Raw genomic sequence first — 11,708 nt, 5'->3', positions numbered from 1 at the left:
TTGCACTTTCCAGGTCAGCTGGGGCCCTTGGAGTTCTCCAGTACCTTACAAGTCTCCCCTAGCTTCACCACTTCAGCCGACATAGACAATACATCAGGTGAAGGCCCTTATGGTCTGACTGGTGGGGGGGACACTGTTTCCCTGTGCACAGAAAACATCCAGGGAACCCAGAAAACCCAGGTGGATCAACTAAGGCTGAGAACACACCATATATTTAAAACATATCCCCCACTACACCAAAGAATCCTGGGAACTGTAACTTACTCTCACAAAACTACAATTCCCATCACCCATAAACTACAGTTCCCACAGTTCTTGCTGGAGTGGGGGTGCTGCAAACGCGCTTTAAATGTATGGCATAGACAACGACCTGAGTCACTCTCAGGGGGAGTGAGCGTTGAATCAGAGGCTCTTCAGAGAGATCCAACGCAGGTTTCCGAGTTCTGGTTCGACCTGTTTGCCATACCACCCAACAAACAGAACCAGAGTTCGTTTTTCCCTTCGGGATCCTGGAACCGTCGAGTTGGAACGGACACCCTAGAGATCATCTAGTCCAACTCCCCGTCATGCGCCGGATCTGGGCGCTAGCAAGGCAGGCGCTTCCTGCAGTTCCCTAGTCTCGGGGTGGGGGAGGGCAGGTGGGTGAGCAGCTGCATGTAGCCCCCGCCCCCCCAAATCCAGACAGGCTCGGGTGGGGGCCCGGCCGCCCCGGTATTGTTCGCCCTTCCCCGAGATGCACTGCTTGCTCACACACACTTACCAGAGCTCCTCACTCGCGAGGAGACGGAAATTCTTCATTTACCGCGACTTCCCCCTCCCGCTCGAGCGAAGGAGGCCGCTTAGGCCCACCCGGCCACCCGCTTCCAGTTCTTTCTCCTCAGGTGCCGCGTCCGACGTCGGGTCCCGCCTCCCCAAAGGCAAAACAGCCTCGTCTGTTTCCTATCGAGTGGGCGGCCCAGGGACTCCTCGGCAAAGTCCCCGCTTGCAGGCTTGCCTCCGAGTCAGAGCGAGGCCTTTCCTCTTTCCTCAACCCAGCTGGCCTCGTCCACCCACCTGCCAACGCACTGACTGACTGGGCAAACAAAAAAACCGGGGGCTGACAGTTAAAGAGAGGCGTTTCCGTTGAAAGGAGCGCTCGCGCGCTCGCTTAGTCCATTCGGCCCGTAGCCTTTCACGCACGCATGCGCGGTGACGTCGGGACGCGGAAGTGGGCGAGGCCGTTTGGAATTTTGGCGCGAGAGCGCAAACCGGGCGTTGAGGGGGATTCGCGCGCGCGCGCCGGGCAGGAATACACACACCTGAGGGAAGGGAAGGGGTGGGAAAAGGGCTGCTTCATCCGGGAACTCTCGGACGGACGGACGGAACAAAGCGATTCCCTCGCTCGCACGTACGCGAGAGCCCTTGCTCTCCGGGGCTCCGAGGAAATTTAAAATTATAAAGAGGAAGGAGAAGAGAGGTAAGGCGCCGGTGCTTTTGCGTTTCCTCGGTGGCAAGAGCGGGTGTGGCGGTGATGTCGCCGACTAGGAGCAGGGGAAAGGGGGGGCGCCCCCCGCACCTGAGGTGAATTTCGGGGGAGGGCAGAGGCGGTGGCTGAGGGAACAGGGCCCTTCTCCGTGGAGGAGGGCGAGGCTGCCGGTGGTGGTTATCTATCACGGTTAGAATGATTAAACGTCGTATTGATTTCTATCCCGCCTTTTCCCCTGACAGGGACTCGAGGCGGCTTACAGAGGGAATAGGAAGCGGCCGAAACGTAGGTTGAGGTGGGGGGAGGGAGGGAACGACGATTAAAAAGCAAGTAAAATCATGGATAGAGCCGTGTTTCTGATAGGTCTGGGGGGAAGGAAGCTGAGGCAGGGGTCGAAAGGGGCTTATTCTAGCCAGGGTCACACTTGCAAGATGTTATAGGGCCTGGCGGGGGTGGGGAGGTTGTGCCCAAGGCTTCGTGGAAAGTGTGAGGTATTTGAGGGCGTCCTGGGAGGCGGTCCCCAGCATAAGGCGGGTCGGAGGCAGCAGGGCTTCTGAATGCCAGTTGATGGGAATCACAAGATGCTCTAATCCTGCTCCTCGCGGGGTTTTCCCCACAGGCATTGAGTGGCCACTGGGAAGACAGGATGTTGGATTAGATGGGCCATTGGCCTGACCCAGCATGGCTCTTCTTGTGTTTCTATAAGGAGCAGGAGAACTTTAGAGGGCTGAGAGTGATGGAGCTGGAGGGGCGAGGATGTCTCTTCCACAGCTGACATAACTCAAGCCCAGTTGTGGGGGACAGCTGGGCTCCTCTTTTAGTGGTGGTGTTGGTAAAATCAGAACAAGGCAAATTCCTGGAGGAATTCTCTAGTTGTCATTTTAATCCTACTCTTTTCTCAAGGAGTTCAGAGTACATAGCTCTTCTTCTTTCTCCTTTCCATACTGTTTTATTCTTGCCGCAGCCCTGTAAGACTGTTCAGGCTCAAAGACTGGCCTGAGATCACCCAGTGAACTTTGTGTGGATTTGAGCCTGGCTGCAGGGGCTCTTAAGTCAGATGTGATGTGGACGCCATATAGGCATCTGGTAGCTAAATGGAACCTCCATTTTTAGAGGCAGTGTACCTATGAGTACCATGTGTTTCTAGAGAAAAACAGGAAATGGCCATCACCCTCATGACAAGGTTGTGACCTGGCTGCCTGGTGTTGGAAACAGAATATTTGTTCTCATCTGTTTGGCCTCCTGTTGTGTTATTACCATCTCTGGTTGCACACACCTGGGACTGAGGTAAGGACAGCCCAATTGTATCATCATCATCATCATCAGACTACCTAAGGAAAGAGAAAAAAAACCCACATATGCTCTGCTAAAGGGTTAGAAATATAGCAATATTTTTATGTAATGCCTTATTTATTTTGAAGATGCACAGGGCAGTCTTAATTTTAAAATCTCTCTGTGTTCAGTATGGCTTCCTCAAAGGAAATTGTGTATAGGTTTGTATCCAACTGCTCTGCTGTTCACATAGACATTTAAGCAGCTTATGATAGATAATGTAAATATGAATTCCTTGTGTGAATCGATACTTTGAAACTCTTCATATCTTCCTGTTAGTGCTCCACTTAGTGCTTTTTTCTTTGTGACTGCTGACTGCTTTGTTTGTTTTCCTTTGAGTGCCTCTAAAGATTCTGATCCCAAACTTGTCAGTTTCATCTGTCACATGATTTATCAGGAATCACTAAGGCCATTACAAACTCCATCACAATTACTGATGGTTCCAGGACAGTTGCAGTAGATGGATGAAAGGCATCTTAACCTAAAATGCGTCCCAAATGGCCAGAGCCTGGAGACAGCAGCCCACAGGGCATTGATCTTCTAAGATGGAATTCTAGGAACTGATTGGGAGGCATGAGTTATTGAAGCCTCTGCCTGATAGACAGAACCTTAAAATGGGTGGTTGTTTTTGTTTTTGCAAAAGACAAAAATAAACACGTCCCTTCTTGCTGTGAATACAAGCTACGAAGGTACATAAAGATACAGCTCTGGGCTTGTGGTCCCAGAACTGGAATGTAAAAATGAATAGTGGGAGTTAGAATGCTTTTCAGGTTCCAGGGCTTCTGAACATCATTGTTGCATACAGTGAAATACTGTATTAAAATTGAATGTATCCTCCTGTTCTTGCAGTTTATCCTTTGGGCTATGCATGTGGGGAGGCTTCTTTCCCCATCACTTGAGACTCTACTATCAGTCTCTTCAGGTCAGCAGACTGAAAATATTTACCTTTTTCTTGGTTAGTGAATTTTAAATGTGCCTTAGCAGCCCAACACAAAAGACTCGCTCACTGCAACTTTGAATCATTGAGGAAATGATAATGTAATTTCAATAACTATGCATTCTGCTTTCAGACATGCCACTACCTCTTGACTATGGAGGGGCTGAGTCCCAGATGAGTCACACTCCTCTTCCAGTGCCTGCCTTCTTCCGGGAAGCAGAAAGCAGTTTTTCAGCCAAGAGAGCTCGTAAGCCACTCAGCTATACCCTCCCACCACGCCCACGCCACAAGAGCTTACTCACTGTGAGCAGGATTTTCTCTGACCGCCGGCAGCAACCGTGGACCAAGCTCCAGCCACACAGTGTTTCCTTCCATGGCGCACAGAGGAAACAGACACCCCTACGTAGTCACCTGTATGATGCTTCCAAAAGAGAGCTGTTTTTCAGGCAGTGTTTCCAGCAGCTAAGCCGTCTTGGCAGAGGGTCTTTTGGTGAAGTGTACAAGGTAAGGCAGTAGCAGACAGGCTACTAATCTCTTGGGACACATCTACACTAGCCATTGAAAATACATTTCTTCCCCAAAATATTCCCGTGAACTACAGTTTGTTAAGCGTACTGTGAAATGCGGCTCTGTGAGATGAGTTCCAGTTCCCAGAATTCTTTATGGGAAGCCATGCTCTTTAAATATAAGGTATGGACACAGTCTGTGTGGAAGAAATGAATTCACGCAAGGCATAATTAAGATTCCCCCCCCCCACTCACAGTTTGTGGTGGTGACCACTGGTTAGATGGCTTTGAAAATGAATTAGACAAATACATGGAAGATCTGCCTATCAATGGATTACATTAAAATGAGACTTCCATGTTCAGAGGTGGTGACTGTGGCAGGGGGCTGTTGCCACCATGCCCTGCTTGTGGGCTTCCAGGAGAAATCTGGCAGGCCATACTGTAGGAAGTGGGGTGCTGACTACAATGCATTATCTTAAATACACAGCCCCACACTGCGGATGCCTCCAGATTTTGGGAGAAGGATTTAAGTGCATGCTACAACATTAGGTTTGTGCAGCTAAAGGGCTCTGTCCCCTTAGTGCAACAAATCAACTTTAAAAAAGAAGCATGCTTTTTACAATTTGGAAAGTGATGGGAGAATGCATTGAAGAGTGCAGGATGAACAAATGACTAACAGAATGATTTATAAACACCCCACAAGTAAATCAGGATGAATGCAGAACGAATGCTAATTGTGCAGGCTTTGTTCTTATTTCTTTGCTGGGTGATTTTATGACAATGTGACATGAATATAATTTCTCATCACAGAATCTGGATGTTCTTGGCAAGCTTACCACTCACAGTTCCTGAACACCCCTTGTGCTGGGAGTTCTTGCATGGAAGGGCCAGGATCCTCTTCAGTCTACAGGATGTAATAACTTGTTTCATCTTCCCTACAGGTGCGCTGTAGGGAAGATGGACAGCTATATGCTGTGAAGCGTTCTGTGGAGCCATTCCGAGGTGAGAGTGATAGGCAGCGCAAACTGGCTGAGGTGCGCAAGCACGAGCGCGTGGGGCACCATCCCAACTGTGTGAGCTTCGTACAGGCCTGGGAAGAGCGTGGGCAGCTCTACATACAGACGGAGTTGTGCCCAAACAACCTGTTGCAGTATTGTGAGGAGTATGGACCACTGCCCGAATGGCAAGTGCGAGCGTTCCTCTGGGACTTACTGCAGGGACTGCGTCACTTACACGACCGCAACCTTTTACACATGGATGTCAAGCCAGCTAACATCTTCCTCTCGTCCAGCAATGTCTGCAAGCTAGGTGACTTTGGGCTTATGCTGGAGTTGGACTCTAGGGATCTGAATGATGCTCAAGAAGGCGATCCCCGCTACATGGCACCTGAGCTGCTTCGTGGGGAATACACCAAGGCTGCTGACATCTTCAGGTGTGGGATGAGATGGGAAGTAGGGATGCTAATATTTCCAGTGCCTGAGATAGCCAGCAGCTTCACAGTTGTGGCTTTTGCTCCCCTGCCTCAAAATTTAACTTGTTGCGGGGTTCAAATTAGCACTACAGATAAGCAATGTTGTGCTGCTCCTGTTACTTCATCTGTGTGCTTCTGTCCTTCCAGCCTAGGCATAACCATCTTAGAGATTGCTTGCAATATGGAGCTTCCTAATGGAGGTGAAGGTTGGCAACAACTGAGACAGGGCTATATGCCCCCTGAGTTCACTGCAGGTGAGCAGAAACAAAGGGAACATTTCTGCATGCAGCACTTGCATATGCCAACTCAACCGCTAATCCTCATGGAAGGAGGCAAAGTGGCTGTCAAAACTAGGAGGGTCTGGGGAAAGAGCTGGTGGCATGTGAAATTCAATATATTGTAGAAAGCAAAGTAAGCAGTGGAATATTCTTGCCCTTCCCAGATCTCTCTGCTGAGCTGCGGACTCTCCTAGTTGCCATGTTGGAACCCAACCATCTGCTACGGCCCTCGGTGGAGACGTTACTTGGTTCCAGCCTCATGCAGAAGACAGGGAGGTGGCGGAAGCTGATGCTGCTGGCACAGTCTGGGATCCAGCAAGGAGTTTCCATGTGCAAGGTGATCAAGGCCCTGGCCAGAGATCCTCACAATGCTAATCTGCAGTTCTCCTTGAGTGCACTCTCCACAGCATTACCAAATCATCTTCCTAGAACTATGCCTGCTTTGCGCCTCTTTTTTGTTGTTATAGACAAAGGCATCCTTATCAGAAAACAGCCTATCAGTTATTTATGGGTGAATCACACTGAGCTAGTTCCATATGTTGCTCAGCCTAAATGCCTTTGGGGCGGGGTTTGCTGGCCTAGTTGAGGGTGTGTCTTTGTTTTGTGATGTTTTATGTACCCAGTTGCAAGAGCAGCACTGACTGACAGCAAAGGGCTGGAGACCTTTTCTGGTGCCCTAGCCTCCAGTTTGCAGTAGGGAGAGTATCTATTGCCAGATTTGGGAAGTGCCTCATGCCAGCATGCTGTGCCCCATCAATTGCTTTCTTACGGTGTTTCCATGCGCTCTGGCACTCGCCATGGTATTCCATTGCGCCAGAAGCGGTTTAGTCATGCTGGCCACATGACCCTGAAAGCTGTCTGTGGACAAACGCCAGCTCCCTTGGCCTGAAAAGTGAGAGGAGCCAGCGTGATGTAGTGGTTAAGAACGGTTGACTCATAATCTGGTGAACCAGGTTTGCTTCCCCACTCCTCCACATGCAGCTGCTGGGTGACCTTAGGCTAGTCACACTTCTCTGAAGTCTCTCAGCCTCACTCACCCCACAGAGTGTTTGTTGTGGGGGAGGAAGGGAAAGGAGATTGTTAGCCATTTTGAGACTCCTTAAGGGGAGTGAAAGGCGGGATATCAAGTCCAAACTCTTCTTCACCCCATAGTCACCTTTGAATGGACTTAACCGTCCAGGAGTCCTTTACCTTTATCTTAATGCCAGCATGTTATTACTCCATTGATTGCTTTCTAAATGTGTGAATTCTCCCCATCTGTTTATTTCAGATCCTCTTCAGATTCATGCAGTGGCTCTGGGGGTCTGTGAGCAGCCCGGTTCACTGGCTACTGTTTTGGCATCGGAATATTCCAGTCACACCCCCAAATTCGCCCCTTGTCCTTCCCCCAGAAGACAGCAGCCTCTCTAGTGGTTGGGGTGAGGAGGAAGAGGATGCCGAAGAGAGCCTTGGTGAGGATGTCTTTGAACTAACGGAGACAGTTGGGCGACATAATCACACTTGCCCTGAGCTGCAGTCTTCTGACAAGTAAGTAGAAGAAGATGATAGGACCGCTCCTACTTTCAGACAGTAACAGGTCGGAAGCAGAGAGTACATGTGCGCAAGGTGCCCCCCATCAGAGAAAACAGTGTGGTAGACCAATCCAGATGTCTGAAGCAAGTGATTTGTCTGTCTGTCTGGGAAGGCTAATAGACATCCACTCAAATATCCAGGATTGCTAGCCAGTCTGACGTGGGCCAGGGAGGGCTCAATGAATTAGATCTGTAATGTGAAGCAAATTCCGTTCACTATTCTCTTGAGAAAATGTTTGTTTTGGGGTTTTTTAAATCTAAATTTAGTTTGTTACACAGTGCCAATCCCTCTGATGTTCTGTAGCGCAAACATGTCCTCCCCATCAGCCTTTTTTTTAAAGCTAAACTAAACAGGCCAAACTCTCAATCTCCTTTCCTAAAATAATGAACATCCCCAAATCCTTCAGGTGCTTTTCTTTGCACCAGCTTCTGCATAAAGCTCACCTTATCAACGGCAGGTGGCCAAGAATGATACTATTTTTTCTATTAAGCATGGGAAGAATGGTTCCTGTTATGCATGTAGAGAGAAAACAAGTCTCCAGCCTCTAAAAGGTAGGAGAGCAAGTGGATGTCCAGCTTCCCTTCTGAATGTGAGCTGCGGCAGGTCATCTGTTCAAGCACATGTGCGCTCTCTTTCACTACAGGAAGCTAGTCTGGATTCCCCACTACCACCTCTGTCACACATCTGAATTCTGTTTGGCTCCTACTAGCCTGATGATATTAAAATGAATGCTTGAAAGCATAGGTAACTTCAGATTGCTGCTTCTCTTCCAGACAACCTGGTTCTCCTCTGCTGAGCATCTGCCCTTGTGCAGGAAACACCTCCACGCCACGGCACCCCTCACCCCAGCAAACTGGTGGGAGGAAGAACAGGTGAGCTGATGGTCAAGGGGTAGCTGTAGGGGAGACAACAGCAGAGCTGCTTGAGGTTTTCCGACAACTCCTTGTGGTCCCTTGCAATTCTTTGATTCTGCATGTAAGCGGAGGGTTCAGAGAAATGTGCAGACTTGTTAATGTCTTTTAGCTGTTAATAACTTTTAGCTTCTCAAAAGGTATCTTCCCCCTTTGGCACTGTAGAGGGCGCAATGGTTTGAACCATGCATATTTATCGGAATATTTTGCTGCGAAGTTGTGATCTAGAGTATGTTGTCTTTCCCAGTGCTGAACTATATCTCAGATAGGAGGTCCTGATGCGGCACCCAACACCTTATTTTTATTACCTGTCTTTTTCTGTTTGGTCACCCACAGGTCTTTGGTACTCCAAGGCAGCCCTAACCTCAGCCACATCAGCCCAGAGTCCCCCAATAGCAGACATGCCACATCAGGCTCTCTGAATGCGAACAGCTTGCGCCGCACACTAGCTTTTGAAGATGAGGATGAATGGGAGTCACTTGTTCCCCAGTGCTCAAAGCAGTGCTCTACTTTTGAGCCAAAAAACTTGCTGAGCTTGTTTGAAGACTCCATGGCATCTGAGCAGAAGTGCCAGAGCTGAGAGGAGCTTCTTTTCTTTACTTACTGGCTTGCATAGGCCCTTACTGGGTGAAGGGAGGAAACCCTTCCCATTGATATTGCACACTTGGCCAATATGCTCAGTGGGGCTGGGCTGTGACATAGAGCTAAGTTTAGCAAAAGGGAGGCAGGATTTCTAGGGCTGCTTCCCTGTGCGTAACTTCTCTGCTTGAGCCCTCTGATGATGATGCTTTTGAGATGCATATTCTTGTATTCCAAAATTTAGACTGGTATCTGCTGGCAGGCAGTAGAAAATAGGGTGTATTGTCAGAGGTCACTTGAGGGGAAAATTGTTTTATATGGGGACTGAGGGTGGAATCTATATTTTCTTTTAAAGTTTTGTCTTCTAATATTTGTGTGCTAGGAATGTGTTGCCATTTGTGGGAACTGGCTTGGGGAATGGGGAATATAAACTCCCTTTCATACTAGGGTTTTGCAAAGGTGGCAGCTGTAAGACTTGACAATAAAAGCATTTTCAACTTTCCCTTGAATTTTGTGTTTTTTGTGACTTGAAATATTAATCAAGTTAGAACACCATTCTGACAAAAGAACAGTGAGAGATGAAGTTGCAAATTGCCACACAAGGAAATTATATCATCAATTTGATTTGAACTGATTTTAGAATGAATTGATTTTAGAATGCTGTATTATTTTACTGTTGTTAGCCACTCTGAGCCCGGCTTTGGTTGGGGAGGGTGGGATATAAATTAAAATTTATTATTATTATTAATATTAAAAGTTTGAAAGAAAGAAAGAAATCCTGAAAGTACAGGCTGTTTTTTTTGCTGAAGCCTCAGAGAAACAGCTGAATAAATAGTGGGTGTGAGCTGGACAGGTCTTGAAGATATGCTTTAGAATCCAAATCTTGCTTATTCACAGTATCTAGTGCAGGGGGTTAACTTTTTTGGGACTGCAGGGGCAGGGGCATTTGGAATGAGACTGTGCTACAGACACTATTCCCCACCAGACAGAAAGCATCCAAAACTATTCTTTTCAAAGTCATCTGTGAAAGTTGGATCCAATAGTAATAAAACAGATCCCTGCAAAAACCAATATTAAATTAAAGCTTAGAGGAGTAAAAACACAGAGATCCAGTGCCTGCCAGCACCATGAGAACATTGATCCAAGGCAGGAATCCTCAAACTGCTTTTGTAAATAGGATGACAACAAAACCAACCAAGCACTTAAACACACTTAGAGGATACCTGTGATTTGATCATGGTTTTGAGGGGATTGTTCCTTGTTAAATTGTATGTTTGCCTCAGCTCCCATGTTTTTGTGCCAGGGTACCACTGGATTTGGTGGTGGACCTTTGAAAAAATTAAGTTTCAAAAAGATTTGCTGGATACAACTTGTGTATGTGTGTCTTCTTCTGGCTGTTATTTTCAGCTCTGTACTTTTTTGAGGGGGGTGGGCGGGCAAGATAATGTAACCTACCTTGTTGCCTCATCACGGAGGCAGTGAGGGGTCACACAGAGGCTTAACACATGCCAAGGGAAGTTCTCAAGGCTGCCCTGCCATGTTGGCAACCCCGGATCTGCATCACAATTGCCTTCCATATTTTGCAGTGTAACGTAATACTGCAGTAGCTTAAGCAGGGTGGGGGTGGTGAGGGAATTTTTAAAATAAGGAAAGGAGCTTGTCTCCAAGATAGTCAAATTAGATTTAAAAAATAAACATGTCTAGAAGCTTGTGTAACTTATTCTACTTGTCCTTTAGATTGAAGTTTAAAACTGCAGCCCTGTGTATCTGGGAGTGAAACTGACTGAACTCAGTGAAGCAATACTTGGGTGGAAGCATGCATAGATTGGGCTGTATGTATTCCCCACTCCATTTTCTTAAAGGCTAGAATAGCAAGCAATTTGTTTAATTTTAAAATTTGTGTGTGCTAAAACCATACATAATGACTTGCTTAATTTTATGTGGCTTCCTTGCTGTACTTAAATTCATGTAGGCAAAGAGGTTCAACCTTCTTGAATAATATGGTTTACCTCAGGACAGATGGTTCTACCTCCATTCCACAGTCCATAAGGTGAGAACGACCTTCCAGCACCATAATTAATTCTGTCCGGACTGTTTTGGTTCCTGTGCTGTAGCAGAAAATAAAATAAATAAAATAATAGCAGGAAAGAGGGTGTTAAATTTCAACCCAGGCCTAAGTATCTGGATGTTCAATAATGGCTCAAGCCACTTTCAACGTTATTAAAAAAAAGTGTGATCTTGGTGTGTCAAGTGGCAAGCAAGTGGTCTAAGCAGAATAAAGAAATCAAACCATTGGCTACCATACAGCAAATGCAGGGAACAATCTCACACTAGTTAGTCATACTAAAGTTCCATTGAAAGTGATTAAAATATTGAAGGGTAGTTAGATGATTGACTGTATACAATTTTGTTGCTTTTGATATATTTAATCACTTGATGTCAAACTGTAATTTCATTTTTCTGCACTGGGAGATGAAAGCTCTTCTAAAGTCACGTGAAAAATACACCTGACATGTCAGCAGGAGAGCCGTATTCCAGGACCTAGATGAACATCTGTGTAGCATCTCTAAGATAACTGGAGGATGCTTCTGGATTGAAACCTGGATGAGTTATCTCTTCCTACATGGAAAACACATCCTAGTGGAAGAGGTTGCAAC

The 11,708-nt window shown here is 47.0% G+C and overlaps 1 protein-coding gene across 4 annotated transcripts; it reads left to right on the top strand.

Annotated features, from left to right (window-relative positions):
• Positions 1 to 1,302: 1,302 nt before the first annotated feature.
• PKMYT1 (protein kinase, membrane associated tyrosine/threonine 1) lies at positions 1,303 to 9,560 on the top strand. Of its 4 annotated transcripts, none has more exons than XM_081885473.1 (9): positions 1,341 to 1,456; positions 3,647 to 3,719; positions 3,868 to 4,238; positions 5,182 to 5,672; positions 5,859 to 5,965; positions 6,154 to 6,326; positions 7,260 to 7,516; positions 8,335 to 8,433; positions 8,809 to 9,560. In XM_081885473.1, exons 2-9 carry the CDS (start codon positions 3,662 to 3,664, stop codon positions 9,050 to 9,052), a joined length of 1,800 nt encoding a protein of 599 aa, XP_081741599.1. In that variant the 5' UTR covers positions 1,341 to 1,456; positions 3,647 to 3,661; the 3' UTR covers positions 9,053 to 9,560. The 4 variants fall into 4 exon arrangements, with proteins under 4 accessions (XP_081741600.1, XP_081741599.1, XP_081741601.1 ...); XM_081885472.1 differs by lacking the exon at positions 1,341 to 1,456 and adding an exon at positions 1,586 to 1,750; XM_081885474.1 differs by lacking the exon at positions 3,647 to 3,719 and having other exon boundaries at positions 1,303 to 1,456.
• Positions 9,561 to 11,708: the final 2,148 nt, after the last annotated feature.

This window comes from Podarcis melisellensis (assembly GCF_964234715.1).
Source record: "Podarcis melisellensis genome assembly, chromosome: 13".
Classification (NCBI taxonomy): Eukaryota; Metazoa; Chordata; class Lepidosauria; order Squamata; family Lacertidae; genus Podarcis; species Podarcis melisellensis.
This window is presented reverse-complemented; position numbering and strand designations above follow the sequence as displayed.

Coding starts and splice junctions, on each gene's coding strand:
- PKMYT1 (XM_081885472.1), top strand. CDS start 1,661: ATGATTAAACGTCGTATTGATTTCTATCCCGCCTTTTCCCCTGACAGG. Junction 3,720..3,867: donor TCTACTATCAGTCTCTTCAG/GTCAGCAGACTG, acceptor TTCTGCTTTCAG/ACATGCCACTACCTCTTGAC. Junction 4,239..5,181: donor CTTTTGGTGAAGTGTACAAG/GTAAGGCAGTAG, acceptor TCTTCCCTACAG/GTGCGCTGTAGGGAAGATGG.